Here is a 16,052-nt window from a genome sequence, read left to right on the forward strand (position 1 = left end):
TTTGCCTNGTGAGTAGCTTCCAAGCCTCTCAGCCTGTCAAGCTGACTGGACCAGAGTGCGTGGCAGCTCAGCAATCAAAAGCACTTGCTGCTCTTTCAGAAGACCTCAGTTTGATTCCCAGCACCCACATTGGGCAGCTTACAACTACTTATAACTCCAGTTCTGGGAGATATGGCACACTCCTCTGAATTCTATGGGTACTCCTGTGCATATGGCATAAGACATAGACATATACACATAACTGAATGTAAAAATAAATCTTTTTGAAAAAGCTGGGTGGGACAGTGCTTACCTGTAATTTTAAGAGGTGAGGGAGTAGATACAGGAAAATGGCCAGCCAGTCCGTCTGGCAGTTCAGAGAGCTCCAGGGTTAGTGAGAGAGAGATTGCTGTCTCAAAACATCAAGGTGATTAAGGTGGATGGCTTGTGGGCTGACTCAGCAGATAAAGGTGCTTGCCTCTGTACAACCCTGACAGCCTGACTGTGAACCTCAGAATCACTGATCTTTACACTCACTTTATGTATGGCATGTGTGTCTCACACACACACCATATGACATACACACACGATGATTTTTTTTTTTTTAAGTTAGGTGGATAGTGATAGAGGAAGGCACTGAATATTGACCTATGGCCTCTGGTCTTACATGTATGTACACATAGTTGCTCATGCATTCTGCACTCATATGAACACATACAAACACACACCAAAAAGAAAAACAAGTGTTGTCTCATATGATAGTGGTCTGCTAAAACCAAGAACTATATTAACTATGTATCTAAACTTTATAAAGACGGCACGGTGATGACCGAAACAAAGCTAGCTGTGAAGATGAGAATTCAGGTTTAAATCCATAACATAAGGAGATGGTAAGTGCTATTAACTTAATTAAAAGAGGAAGCCGTATACACACAAGCATAGAGACAGCTGTGATATGAAAGAATTTGTTGTGTGGTTTCTGATTTGTGAATGAATGGTATTTTGGTAGAAGCTTGGGCAAAGATTCTAAAATGGGCTGTTTTCAGGGATGATGTTATTCCAAAGGTGAAGAAGAGTCTACAGGGTGTCAGTGTCTGGAGCTGCTGGCGGTAGAAAAGGCACATAGGAGGCCGTCACAGAAGTTTAGGCAAGCACTGAGGGAAAAATCACAAGACGTGGTGATTGCTAAAATGGGGGTGGCAACACCCTCAGAGGAATTGGTGAGCTTTCTTGCCTGGGAGCTGGCCTCCACTTTATAGCATTTGCTTGAGCTGCTTCCTGTGTGTTGTTTTGTGGAAGGAATGTTTAGTTTTATGCACTTACTTTTTTTTTTTTAATTGACATTGTATTTCAGGTAGACCTTCTGAGAGCAGGAGAGGTTCCGAAACCTTTTCCAACACATTACAAAGATTTGTGGGATAACAAACATGTGAAAATGCCTTGTTCCGAACAAAACTTGTACCCTGTGGAAGATGAGGTAAATATAAAATTGCAAGTATTTTAGTTCCTGGGTCGTGGTTTAGCGGGTTGGCTTTTGAATTTGTGATACAAAACAACTTAAAATGCTTTGACCTGGCCCTTTTTTCCCTCTGTAAGAATGGTGAGCGGACTGCAGGGAGTAGGTGGGAGCTCATTCAGACTGCACTTCTCAACAAATTCACACGGCCCCAGAACTTGAAGGTATGTTCTTTTCAACCCTGTCTCCTATAGAGCCAGCTGAGAGGTAGGTCCTTTCGTTTTCTTTCTCAGAGACATTTTTTGATCATAATAGAGTAGACCAGATGGCAGCAATCTTCATGTGCAATGTTTGTGTTCTGTCATTTAATGAAGGCTCTTTAGAAAAATTCTTGGTTTCCATAGTATCACTAGTAATAGAGTAGAAGAATTGAGACTTGTAAATGACTTGCCTACAGCCACATAGAATAATTTGGTGAACCAGCAATAAGAATTTAGTTTCTTGGTTTTGTCCAATTTCCTTCATTTAAGCCTCTTTTTTGGTTTGTTTTAAAATTATTATGCTTTTGCAATGTGTTAACAGGAGCTCAAGAAAGAATTATGACCTTAGCACTTTTTGCCTAAAGGGAAAGTGAGCCTACTGATGATTAGAATACACATTAAATATTCTATTTGTATTGCTCTTACTACTTTAGGAATTTAATTATTTATCAGTCTTACATATGAGCAGTACATTTTTTATTTAAGAGCATAGGGTAATCATTAGATTTTTTCCCCCTAATATCTACAATAGGCATAAACATGCATATTTTGTTAGAGAATTATAGCCGAACAGCATAGTACTTATACAAATAGTTGCACATGTGTTTGTGCTTTATGAAAATGGTGTTCATTTCTTTTCAGAGGCTTGGTTTGTTATGGTCACTTTCTTGGGTTTCATAGTTTCTGCCACATTAGCTCTAAGCTTTTATAGTTCCTGTGGGTTTTTTCCTCCTCTTCTCTTTACATGAAAATGATATGTGTATAAATTTGTATTTTGAACATTTTATCCCTTTCAAACAGCAATTTTTCCCCCCTGGGACAGGGTTTCTCTGTATAGCCCTGGCTGTCCTGGATCTCACTCTGTAGACCAGGCTGGCCTCAAACTCACAGAGATCCAAGTGCCAGGATTAAAGGTGTGCCCTACCATGACCCACTTCCTGTCTTTCAATAATAAACTTGTAAAACTGTATTTTAAAGTTGTATGGAAAGCTGAGGGACATTATTATCCCTGGCATTTGTCTTTTTTTTTTTGTTTTTTTAATTCTGTAGTGAACCCTTTAAATTGGCTCCTTCCAAATGAAGATTTTCAAGGTCTGTCAGTTGTCTTAGGATGTTAATTTTTTATTTAAGAGCATAGGGTAATCATTAGATTTCCCCCTAATATCTACAATAGGCATAAACATGCATATTTTGTTAGAGAATTATAGCCGAACAGCATAGTGCTCAATACAAATAGTTGTACAAACATATAACTCCACAAAAACTTAGAAGCCGCACACAGTTCTCATGTAGGTACACATCACTTTTCATTTTGTTCCATTTTAAATATAACAAACCAGCATTTGATTTGTCTTTGTGATCAAGGTGAAAACTATTTATAGTTAATAGTCTCTCTCCCTCTCCCTCTCTGCATATTTTTCATGATTTATCCAAGCCCCAAATTAGATACTGAGTATTTTTCAGATGCTATATAAAAATAGTTACTTTGTTTTTAATCTTTTCTTTACAATTGTAAACAGTTGATGGATATTGGTGGGTACAAAGGTGAGATGTTCTTGTTGATTAATTTGCAAATAGCTATGGTGCCCACTTTGACTGAGATCCTCTGCGGTCCCCATGTCTTGGTGCAGTGGGTCACTAGGATTGTTTTACCTGTGTAAAGCACCACTACCTCTCAGGCCTGTGGTGTTTGGGCCTTCGTCTTCACAGCCCAGACTCATAGACTGGTGAACACTTTGTGATGACTGTCCAAGTGCTGTTGGGAAAGCACTGTTCTTCTAATTGGCCTTTTTTTTTTTTTTTTTAAAGAATCTTCGTAGTTTTTCTTTAAGCACACAGAATAATCATGGCATTGTGGATTGGTCTGCTCGCCTCTTCAGCAGTTCCTCAGGGCACCTTGATTACTTTAGGATAGGGTAACTGCTTTAATGTAATTTTATATTATCAACAAAACAATGTAATCTGTCGACATTTCTTATATCTACTTAGAGTAATTTCTTCACCGAAAGAATGGTATGTGGAAGGAAGTAAATATTAAGCCTGGGATCACTATAATCTTTGTGCTATTCATTCAGGGGTAGCTTTGGGGAAATCAGATGTTCAGAGTTTAAAAGAGAAACAGTATCCTTAGTACTATTTCTGTTAATAGTGTACTGGATAATTTGTGCAGAAAGAGCCTTGTGTTTATTGTTGTGAGCTAAAAGCAACCTTAGTAGTTGGTGGCTAACTACACACTAACACCCAGCTTTCCTGATGAAGGACTCCTATTAGACTCCTGGTAGGGTTTAAAGCCTGGGATCAAAGTCAATCCAGTCAGCCCACTTAACAGCATCACAGATGGGGAGTAAGCATTAGTCATCAGTATTCCTCGTATTTGGATTTGACCAGTTTAAAGTAAGACATCTGAGTTAGGCATGGCAGCACTTGTTATGGTTCTAATCCCAGCATTCAAGTGTGATATGAAGTTTGCTGTGTGGTTGAGACTGGTATGACTGATGTAATGATTTCATAGTATAGTATGAGACCCTGCCTCAAAAAAAGAAAGAAAAGAAAGTTGTGGCTAGAATTAAACATGCTCAGATTTTTTTTTTCAGGTATTCCTTAAACAATAGCCTATAGCTGTCTATATATTATTTACATTGATTTAGCAATTATAAATAACCCAAGTATAAAGGAGGGTGTGCCCAATTATATGCAAGTACTCTGCCACTTACATAAGAGAGTTGAACATGCGCATTTGGTATCCTGGAGTGGGCTTGAACCAGTTTTCCGTAGATACCATGCAGTAACTTTATTTGGGTTAATTTAATTATAAAAAATGATACAGGAATTAGAAAATGAGCAGTGTCTAACATGTTTTTCTTTTATCAACTTTGAGGAATCATGTAAAAGCGGTGTGGCTGACATTTGTATCTACTGTTGAAAAGTCCCCACCACAGTCAAGATACATAGCATTTCTGTCACCCCCAAAGATTATCCTTGCCCCTTTATAATGGCTTTCACTGTCTACTCTGGCCTCAGATAAAAAAATTTGTTCCTTTTTCCACTCAAGATTAGCTTATAATTTGTGTGAGAGGTTTCTCAGAATATATATGCTGTAGTGTTTAATAGAAACTGTTTTTCATCTTTGTGATTAAATATATATATGCATCATTTGGCCATTTTATTTGTTTGTAGACATTATTATTTACTATATCATAACATTTTAAAACAACCTACCAAGGACTAGAAATAACTCTTTAAACATCTTTTCATTCTTAAGAGAAAATGTTATTTTATGGCTTGTGAGAGAAAAATAAAAGCTATTACCCCTATGGTTAATGTTAATGTTTGTTTTTTTTTTCAAGACAAGGTTTCTCTGTGTAGTCTTGGCTGTCCTGGAACTCACTCTGTAGACCAGGCTGGCCTAGAACTCAGAAATCCGCCTGCCTCTGCCTCCCAAGTGCTGGGATTAAAGGTGTGCACTGCCTGGCCAATGTTTTTCTTTTCTGAAGGACTGTGTCTATCCCTTGATTCCTAGTAAATGTGATATATTTTTATAGGTTTGGGCTTTAATGTCGATACTTGTTCATTGTGTAACATGAAATATTTTCTAGGAAGCTTTTTATAAATTTTTTTAGTGATAAAGCAGTGTGGAACCTTTATAGTAATAATTTAACTCAGTGAATTTCAGACTTGTATATTCCCTCAGAAAAAAAATTAAATTATCAATATAGTTGGTTACTGAATTCTACTTATTAGTTTATTAATGATACAAAATATGAGCAAAGTAGATATTTTAAAGAATTAGATAAGAACTAATTATAAATAATAGTTTCTTCTGCACAACTAATAGATTGCTTTATGAATATCTAACTGTGGAAACCCAGTGTATAGTATCGTTTACTCAAGATAGTTAAAACTTTCACCAGTAGATGGCATAGTTTGATTTACCATTCTATATAAATATATAATTGGTGTGAACTGGTAGGCTTTGTATCGTTATACAGTTTTTTACAGCTGTGCTTGATTTCTGTGATAAAATAGAAGTGTGCTTACTTCTTTGGCTGTAAAATGATTCAACTCTGTAGAAGGGTTAGAGAAAAGTATATATACCTTTTCGATACTAACAAAGTTTTTTTTTTGTTTTTAAAGGTTTATTTATTATTATATCTAAGTACACTGTAGCTGTCTTCAGATGCACCAGACAAGGGTGTCAGATCTCATTACAGATGGTTGTGAGCCAGCATGTGGTTGCTGGGATTTGAACTCAGGACCTTCAGAAGAGCAGTCAGTGCTCTTAACCACTGAGCCATCTCCAGCACCTCATACTAACAAAGTTATATTTTATACTTTATAAAAATAGTTAATAGTAGGGCCTAGAAGATGGATCAGTCAGTAAAATACTTGCCATGCAAGCACAAGGACCTGAATTTGGCTCCCCAGAACCCATTTAAAAAGGCTGAGTGTGTGTCTATAACTTCAGTGCTTAGGGAGATGGAGATAGGCAGACCCATGGGGCTCTCTGGCCAGTTAGTCTTCAGTCAGTGAGTTCTGGCTCAGGGAGAGACCCTGTCTCAAGAAATAAAGTGAAGAACAAGTGAAAAAGACACGGAACATGGACCTCTAACCTTTATACGTATATGCACATACTTGTCCATGAATCCACAGGAACATATCCATACATACAGCCATGTGTGCTCCATTGTGCTCTCACGCTCACGCGCTCTCTCTCTCTCTCTTGCCCCATCCTCTCTCTTTTACACACACACACACACACACACACACACAGCTTAATGTGAGGGGAAAATCCCAATTTGTACTTTAAGATAATGTTCTTCAATCATTTTTCTTTTAAACATTTTCTTTCCTTATTCTTTCCCGGTGGTAATTTAGTGCTACATGTAGCCATGTATCTGTTGTGTATGAGAATATCTAAATGGATAAAGTATATATAACTCTGTGTGTGTAGTGATCTTAATATACATATGTGTGTGTACACAGAGAGAAATAGACAACATATAATATATGTGCATGAAACACCATATATTTGATGTCAACCACAAATCATTGTAATTTTTTTATTTTTTTAATTCCCTAAGGTCTGATTTTTGTCCAGTTGGAGTACATTGTCCCCATTTAGAATGCATGATTTAGGGTAATTATGTTTTCTTCCTATTGCTTAACATTTATAATCTCATTTGTCTTATGTGAATAATAAATTAGTCTGCATTCTGTTTCTCCATAGCTACTAATGTGGAATAGATAGATAATGTCAGAAGGAAACTTGCTTAGCATTAAGAAATTTACTGGAAGTAATTTGCAGAACAGAACTTACATGACTGTGTTATAAGGTTTTTGTTTCTATTTTCTCCATAGGATGCTATTCTGAAATACAATGTGGCATATTCTAAGAAATGGGACTTTACAGCTTTGGTTGATTTCTGGGATAAGGTAAAAGTGTGCTTATTATTATCATTATTATTATAAAAGGGTCTGAGAAAAATATATACAATTCTTCATACCAACAAAATTTTATTTTAATTTAATGATTTTTTTTTAAATGCTTGTCTTAGGTAGATAATTTGGGTTTGAAATTTTGTTTCAGTAATTTTTAAAAAATTTTTTTTTGTTAAAGTAATTTTTTCTTAAATTGTTAATACTATTATCATCATCAGTGGAACTGTCTTTCATGACTACATTTCCCTCCCCATTTGGGTTTTTAGACAGGGTCTCCCTTTTTAACTTAGGCTGCCTGTGAACTCCTCATGGCCCTGCTAGTCTCCTCAACACTGGGATTACAAATATGAGCCACCACGCAGGTATCATGACTTGATATATAAAATAATACTATACTAATATGTAGATTGCTAAATTTTACACAACAGTAATGTGTGTATATGGGTAATTATACAGAAGTAGCTTGTGTTTTATGTATATGTATATATTCCTATAGCTCAGGTTGTTTCTTTAGATTACTCCAGGACTTAGAGGTTTAGGTGAAAAGACACTAGAGTACATAGCTCCTCCTCCTCCGCATGTATGCTGTGAAGTGCTTCTCCCTAGCTGCAGCCGCTCTCTGCAGTCAGCGTGGTAAGAGCACGTCCAGAGCAGGATGGCAGCAGCACCTCTCTCTACAAAAAATGCCAGGAAACCTTTCCTTAATGCATTTTAGAGTGAGGTACGGTGGTGCACGTTTTCATTCTAGCACTAAAGAGGCTACAGATTGCAAGGTTAGGACAAGCCTGCACATAAAGAATTCTAGTTGAGCCTAAACTATGCAGTAAACACCATAAATGTCTAAGACATTTGGGTGGCTTCCTTGTTTTGTTTTTTGTTTGTTTGTTTTAAATTAAAGTTCTTTTGAACTTTGTACTCATTTCTGTGTGAACATGAGTTTTTGATGCTTTGACAAAGCTAAATATCCTAGGGTGTAGTTACTAAGATGTTTTTAAGTGTAAATTACTTATCAAAAAGAGCTGCCCCAAACAATGGCAACATACTTCTGTTAAGTAATTAAGTCTTTTCAGGAATAGATTTGTTTACAGTCTTTTAAAAACTATATACAATTTGGGTTATTTACATTTCTCAGTTATTTTGAGTTCTCTCAAGTCCTTATGCTTCAGTTGCTCATAATAGAAAATTGGTTTAAAACATTATGAATTAAAATACCTTTAATCCTCCCTAGTTTTGATTATATAAGAGAGAATAGTTATTAAACTGTGAGCATGAGCTATTTTGTTTCGTCACATTAGAACCTTTTCCTACCTAGCCGTCTTTTGGGTAAATAATTTTGAGGTAATTAAAATCATTATTATTTTTCCATTTCATAAATGAGTAGCTGTGATTTCAAGATGGGCTTGTTGGTCCAAGGTGACATCATTTGTCCCTGGTGGAAACAGTCTAGCCCAGTCACATGCAGCCATCTGTAATGTTGCTCAGTACATAGCTTGCTCCTGCCTGCTGCCTCATTTTCTAAGCGACCAGCTCTCCAGATTTAGACTTTTCTGCATACCCTTTCCAAAATGAGATGTTACGTTTTTAATTTCAATGACGGGTGCCTTAATTTGTCTTTTGGGACTTTTAACTTTATTATTGGCATCATCTAACAGTTTGAAGCATTGCTGGTAGAGACTTGAGCATTGTGAGCTTTGTGTCTTTGGTAGCACTTGGTGCAATGCCTTACTTATATAACTGTCAGGAACTGTAAATGTTTATAATTGTGGTTTCTGCTGTGACCAAGTGTACAGATTGGTTTACAGAGTTATCAATCAATAGAGGAGATTATTAGATGAAAAATGCTTTAAATTAACAAAGAGTGAAATGTTTGTTATTTCTGTCACCAATCCCTCCCCAAGCCCACAGCACTCTCAGATACAGTGACCTCTGAGCTAATGACATTTCTGGTGTCCTGTCTTTTCATTTCCTGTGGCATTATAGACTAAGAGTCTGTGTTCTCTAGGACTTCTGATGGTGATCCAGATGAACATAGTTGACTACTTTGTCAGGGGTAGACAGGAATATTATTTAAAACTTCATGTTAATACTGTTTGTTGATTGGAAATAGTCTTGAAATATGAAGATGCAGTTGACTCAGTAGACATTGCACTGCTCTCTTTTTATTTTTCCACAGTGTGTAATGAGCACACACATCTATCTGTAAGACTGCATGTTGCACAGTGGTGCTTTCCAATTCATTGTGTGGCAGGCTCAGGGAAACTGGACTGGAGAAGCTGTTTGCTAGATTCAGGCAAACGCCTTTGACCACATTCTGTTGTATCCTGAAAACTAAGTGAAGGAAATCAAAAGTAATGGAGTAAGGAACTTTCCAGACAGCGTAGCGTTTGGGTTGTGGGATAGTTATTGCTCAATGTTTTTACTGATGAAAATTCAGAGCAAAATAAGCAGCAGAAAGATGTGAAAATATGTAAGAAAAGAGTGAATTGGGTTAAAGTTGTATAAAGGGGGATAATGTTAAAGAGTCTATATTATTAAGGTTTTAGTATAATTAAGGATGGCTCATACTGGGACAACAGAAAAGGTACCTTGAGAGGAAGACCCCAGCTGCTTATATAAATGCAAATTTATTTCAAAGTAGAATTCCTAAACAAGGAAACTGTCCTAGCTGCTCTGCCTGAGCACGACTCCCCCGGCCATATTTTCCTAGGCCCACCCTGGGAAGTTCTCAAATACTGCTGTAACTTCTGGTGAAGGGGCCAGGCTGCTTTTTAGCTAGGTGTGTAAGTTAAGTCTTTTCTACATGGAGCTACTTTTGCAGGCATGCAGGATGCAAACGCTAGATTGTTGAGCAGAGATCCATGAAGGCTCCAGAAAACCTGTTGAGTCAGCAGCAGGTAGCAGTCATATTTTCTGTGTGGAGGTCCTAAACAGCCTGTGTGTAAAGATGTTAAGTAAAGCTCAAGTTGTAGTGGAGCTATGTTGTAGATGCCAGAGATGTGGGACACCCACTTAGGAAAGCTGTCGGTACTGAGTGTGATTCCATAGTGGTTAGAGTCAAAGCCTAGGCCCTGGTAATGCTGAAAACCCAGATATGGCCACTCATCTTCCGTAGGCTAGTTTCAGAGAAAAGTAACAGTATATATTCAGTAAAGCCACACCAGGAGGAGAAACTAATAGAAGTTCAGTGACTTTTTGTCCCTTAAGGATGTCTTCAGAATCCTGATAGGAGGTTTTGGTTTAAATAGAGGTCAAGCGATATGCATAATTAAGCAATTTGGTTAGGAAACAAATATAGGACCTCTGTAGGAGCAGCAAGCAGCCTGCTGGGCTGTCTCTTCAGCCCTTTTCTGATAATTTTATATACTTATACATGTGCTTGATACATGACCCATTTTTAAATGTGTTTTTATTTTTGAAACAGGGTCTCACTGTGTATTTCTGGCTGTTCTAGAACTCACTACATAGACCAAGCTGGCCTCCAATTTGTAGAGATCCACCTGTCTGTCTCCGCCTGAGTGCTGGGATTAAAGACATGCGCCAATGCACAGGCTTTACAGTACTCATTTTACATTAAGTTTTGCAAATAGTATGTGAGTAATGGGCTCAGTTTTATTATACTCTAAATTAAAAAAAATATTTACTGGGCTGTATGTGCATGCTGGAACACTTCTACAGACACATAAAATATGGAGATTAGAGAACAGCTGTTCACAGTCAGTTCTCTTCCATCATGTGGGTTTCAGGAATGGAGCCCAGATCATAAAGCTTTGGAAAATGTCCTTTATCTGCTAAGCTGTCTTGCTAGCTCTCAGTTTCTTTTCTTTTGTTTGTTTATTTGTTTGTTTGTTTGTTTTTGAAACAGGGTTTCTCTGTGTAGCCCTGGCTGTCCTGAACTAACTTTGTAAACCAGGCTGACCTCGAACTCAGAAATCCGCCTGCCTCTGCCTCCCAAGTGCTGGGGTTAAAGGCACGCACCACCACGTCTGGCAGTTTATTTTCTTTGTGAACATTAATTTCTAGTTCATTTTCATGCATTTATTATAGGAAAATAGAGGTCTAGTTTCATTAATTTGATTATGGCTAGTTAGTTGTCCAAACACCATTTGTTAGAAACATGTTCTCTATTTCTATTTGGCTTGGTACTCTGCTGAAAACCTAAGTTCCTGTATGTGTGGAAGTTTATCCTAGGTTTGATTATTCTACCTTTGTAGTGAGTTTTACAATCAGAAAGCATGTATCTTCTACGTTGGTTCTTTTTGCTGTTTATTTAGCTTTTTTGAATCTTTTTCATTTCAGGATGAATTTTAGAATTAGTTTTTTAGTTTATACAAAAAGCAAGCTTTTGGGCATCTTTTATAATTGTTAGAATCCAAATTAATTGTGCCTTTTGAGTTAGTGCCAGTAATTTCAGGGTTATTTTATTGAGCTTTTGACCCTTGACACCCATAAAGTAATAGATTCCTTATCTATCCTCCTGACAGGAAATTGGATAGCTTGGTATCCTTGAATCTTAATGAGTCTGCTTTTTTAAAGAGATTTAATTTCTGATGCATTGAATGGTTAATCAAATTGATACAGTGGGTTTTTTTGTCATTTAAGTTATTGAAAGTAACATTTGTATTTTTCTTGTAATTTTCTTGACTTTAAGTGGATTTGATATTTTACTTCCTTAAACTAATATTAAATTTGATACCTTGAGATGGAAGTAAAGCATCCCATTGGTGACTGTTTGACCTTGCTGGGTACTAATTATTTCATCCTTTCATTCTTCTTCCCCTTTCCTCTCTAATAAGATTGCTCAGCCAGGACTTACCTCTTTCTCTGGAGACCTTGCCCCTAGCATGCACAAAAGGGTCAGGATGATATATATATGGCAAGTTTGTGTAGATTTAGTGTAGATCGTAAATAGAAGGTGATTACGCAGGTGCAGATGATGGTTTTATAGTTCTTTAGGGAAAGGGTTCATTTCTGTTTTTATTTACTTTGTCAACATGCAGAGGGTTAAAGGAACTTAAAACCAGATCCAATGCTTAACTGTCTTACTACACTCTTCAAGTCCTTGCCTGTGTGTATAATGTCTTAAATATTTATATTTGTCTGATATAGTTATGTCTATACTTAGATATATGTTTAGAATGTCTTATTATATATTATAAAATTTTGTTATAGCTTTATAGTTTTTAGTATTAATGATTGCACAGTAGTCTATCAAATTGACATTTTCTAAGCCCTTACAGTGTTATAGATTTGAGAATATCTGTATAAAGCATATCTAGAGACTTAGGATATTTTTTTCTGCTCTGATAGAATAGCTATTCTGTCACTGTTCTTGTAGTTAACCACGTAATTTAGATGTTTAATAAGTGTGTGTGTGTGTGTTTTCTTGTCTGTCACATCTTGGAAGAATAATACAGACCTTTGTCTAGCATAGCCCACAGGGACAGTGCTGCCCATGCCTTCAGTAGTTAGTGAGAAGTGAGTGTCAGACATTACAGATGGCAGCGGGAATGGAAAAGGAGTGCTTTAGTGCAGGGGCAATCATTGCTTGGCTAGTTTGAAATTATAAGTGAATGATGTTTGTTTTGCAGTTTTTCTGTTAAACTGTATTTATATTCTGGAGTAGGGATGCTTTTCAATCTAAGAATTCTTAAATATTTTTTACCTAAAGGATTTAGAATTTGTTTTTTGATTTTTAAATTTATTTTTTAACTGATAAGAATTAAGAACTTGGGGCTGGAGAGATGGCTCAGAGGTTAAGAGCACTGACTGCTTTTCCAGAGGTCCTGAGTCCAATTCCCAGCAACCACATCGTGGCTCACAACCATCTGTAATGGGATCCAATGCCCTCTCCTGGTGTGTGGGAAGAGTGACAGTGTACTCAGATACATAATTTAAGTAAATCTTTAAAAAGGGAAAGAATTAAGACCTTTAAAAACTATGTCCTTATAGATACCAATGTGACATTTCAATACATGTTTATTCTGTATAATATTTAAATTAAGTTAATGATTTAACTTATAATGATTTCGTAAAGGATTTATCATTTCTTTGTAGAAAAGCCAATGAAGATCCTTACTTACAATATTTTAAACATTATTGTTATCTTTTGGTCACCTTGGAATGCTGAGTGTCATGCTTCATAAAGAGGAATATCCAGTGAAATTTAACATTCTATTAACACTAATAATAAAGCATGATTTTTCATTACTGTTGTTACCTGCAGACCTCTGTCTTTGTAAGACTCATGGGACCCATAGTTCTACTTGTGACACATGAGCACCCTGTTTTGGAATGGAAGTAGAAGGATTGCTGAAGCCATCTTTATTTTGTCAAGAGCCAGCAAAAAGAAAAAAAAACCTCACAGACATCAATCTATTAATTTGTAATTTATAGTTACTTATATTAGGTACACCATGTTGAAATTGCAGTTATTTAATGGTTTTGAATCTTGAGTGCTAGTGTTGGCCTTCCTTACTGCCAGCTGTTAGAAGGATTGGGAACAAATCATGTTTTTTATGGTGCTCTAGTGTGGCGTTCCACAAAATTAAATCCAAGCACTTCAATAATTTATATTCCAAACGGATCAATATTCTTACTCTTGGCATTTTTCACTGGAGATTTTAATGAAATGCCCTGTATGTTAGTAAAGATTCTCTTATTTTAATGCATTATAAAGGAGCTTTAAACATCTTTCAGCACCTGTGGCATTATTTCCTTTCACTCTGAGTGAACTTGAAGCTTGTGCTGCACAGTAAAGCCAGAGCCTGAGCAGGAGCCTCTTCTGTTTCCAGGCGTGGATGGTGGGGGTGACACAGACGTTTGCTTTACAGTTTGTCATTAACCCACACACATGCTTTTGTAACTTAAATATTTCATACACTAGTTTGATCGTGTTTTCCCTCCCTTCAGCTCCTCCCACATCCTCCCTTCCACTATTTGATGTTCTTTCTCTTTTTCTCAAAAACAAACACAAAAATCAAAACAGACAAAGAAAAAGCTAACAAAATATGCCAAAATGAAACAAAAGGCTTTAATGAAAGAAACCATGGGGTTGGTTTTGATACACATAAATTTTTTGAGAATATATTTTATGATATGTGCAAAATATTAAAGAGCCTAAAATTGGCTTATGTAGCAACCTTTTCTGTTTTCCAGCAGCTGGGTTAGTTGTAAGAAGTAAACCTAAAGATTGTAGTTTACTTTCCATTCCATCTTTCATTTTATGCTTGAGATAAAAAGATGTATGTGTTTATAGTTTTCTCATTTCTTCACTTTGTTGATTTTGTTTTGTTTTTTGTTTTTTGTTTTTGTTTTCATAAAAGCCATAGTAAGCAACAGATGCCGTTTTTTTGGTTTGGGTTTTTTTATCTGTGGCTCAAAAATAGACGGTGAGAGATGGGGATAGAACAGTAAGAGGACAGATAAGGAAAGAGTGAAAACCTTTAAAGCAGGCAAACTTTGTTCGCTGTGTAGTATAGACGTGATGTATTCTCTTTTAGAAACTATTGTTTTTCTTTGTACCTCAATTGAACATATAAAATTATCTTTATTGCAACTTAGAAATTGTATGTATCTGGGGGACTGCAGTGATGGCTCAGCAATTACGAGCGAGCATTTGCTACTCTTTCAGAAGACTGGATTTCTGTTGCCAGCAATTCACCACTGCCTGTAACTGTAGATCCAACAGACTCTGACATCTTTCTCTAGCCTATGGGTGCCTGCATGCATGTACATGTACACACAGAGACAAACACATAAATATAAATTAAGTCATTTAAAAAGGAAAAAGAAGCTGTACAGTTCTTGCTTTTATTATAATTCTAAAAATACCAAATGTGTTTGTTGTACACTTGGCTGTTGTCTTGTGAGTTGTTGGGGAAAGGCTTCTTAAAGCCTCTTTTCCTGTGAGAAAAACTGTAAACCTATCAGTAATGAACTGGCATTTTTGCTTATATGCTGCTTACTTTAAACAGTAGATAAGGGTTATACTTATGCAAATTAATGGAATAAATTTTATGGCTAGCTTATCCTTTCCTTCTGAGTTTTAAAATTTAAAATTTAAGATTCTGAAGCAGGCCCAACACAATTTATTGTCTCCTGGGTCAAAGTATGTATTGTTATACCTATACCTAAATGACATTTTTTTCAAGTTTTGTGATTATGAGACGCTTACAGTTATGATGTACTAGCAGAGCATGACGGTAAACCCAGAAAAGCAGCAAACCTTGTAGTAAAGTAGCTTAGCAAAGTTCTCACACAGGGAAATTAATAGTCTTACATTTTTAGAAATTTTTATTGATTCTTTGTAAATTCATATCATGCCATCCAATCCCACTCATCTCTTAACTTTATATCCACCCTTCTTCCCCCTTATATCCTCCCCATAAAATAAAATAAAATAAAATAAAATAAAATAAAATAAAATATATCATCACGGAAGCTGCAGTGTATCACAGTGTGTCCCACAGTATACCCTCTTGTCCACACTTATTTTACTTGCAAATGTGCATTGCAATGAGTCATCGGTTTGGTTTGAAGCCTCTGGCTTTTCCTACACTATTAATACTGGATCCTCACCAGGACTTCTCTCTGATATCCTGTTGTCCTCTGTTATGGAGATCCTATAGCTTTGGATCTGCAGGACCTGTGCCTTCTTGTACTTCAGTGGTTCATAGATGGCATAGATACTGAGGGCCAACTCAAAGCCCTATATTTGGGCTTCGGTGGTAGCTGAGTTGGCCAGCTCACCAGCTCTCCAACTCTCATGCTCTTGGGTTCTAAACTCACCACTTATGCCACCATAGCCAGATGTACTGGGTGGGCTGCCTAGGTGAGGTGCAGGGTCAGCTCACCCACACCCCTTCCACCAGGATCGGCTCTACTGTGCTGCACAGGGGAGGTGTGGTTCCCACTCTCTC

At 36.7% G+C, this 16,052-nt stretch overlaps 1 protein-coding gene across 1 annotated transcript in view; it reads left to right on the plus strand.

Annotated features, from left to right (window-relative positions):
- Window positions 1-16,052, plus strand: part of Parg (poly(ADP-ribose) glycohydrolase) — a 101,459-nt gene that overhangs the window by 12,198 nt on the left and 73,209 nt on the right. Inside the window, exons 5-7 of the mRNA XM_021181844.2 lie at window positions 1,334-1,456; window positions 1,576-1,659; window positions 7,054-7,128. Of these exons, the coding sequence (XP_021037503.1) occupies window positions 1,334-1,456; window positions 1,576-1,659; window positions 7,054-7,128 (282 nt within the window). The remainder of the gene's footprint in view (window positions 1-1,333; window positions 1,457-1,575; window positions 1,660-7,053; window positions 7,129-16,052) is intronic.

Source organism: Mus caroli, chromosome 14, assembly GCF_900094665.2.
Source record: "Mus caroli chromosome 14, CAROLI_EIJ_v1.1, whole genome shotgun sequence".
Classification (NCBI taxonomy): Eukaryota; Metazoa; Chordata; class Mammalia; order Rodentia; family Muridae; genus Mus; species Mus caroli.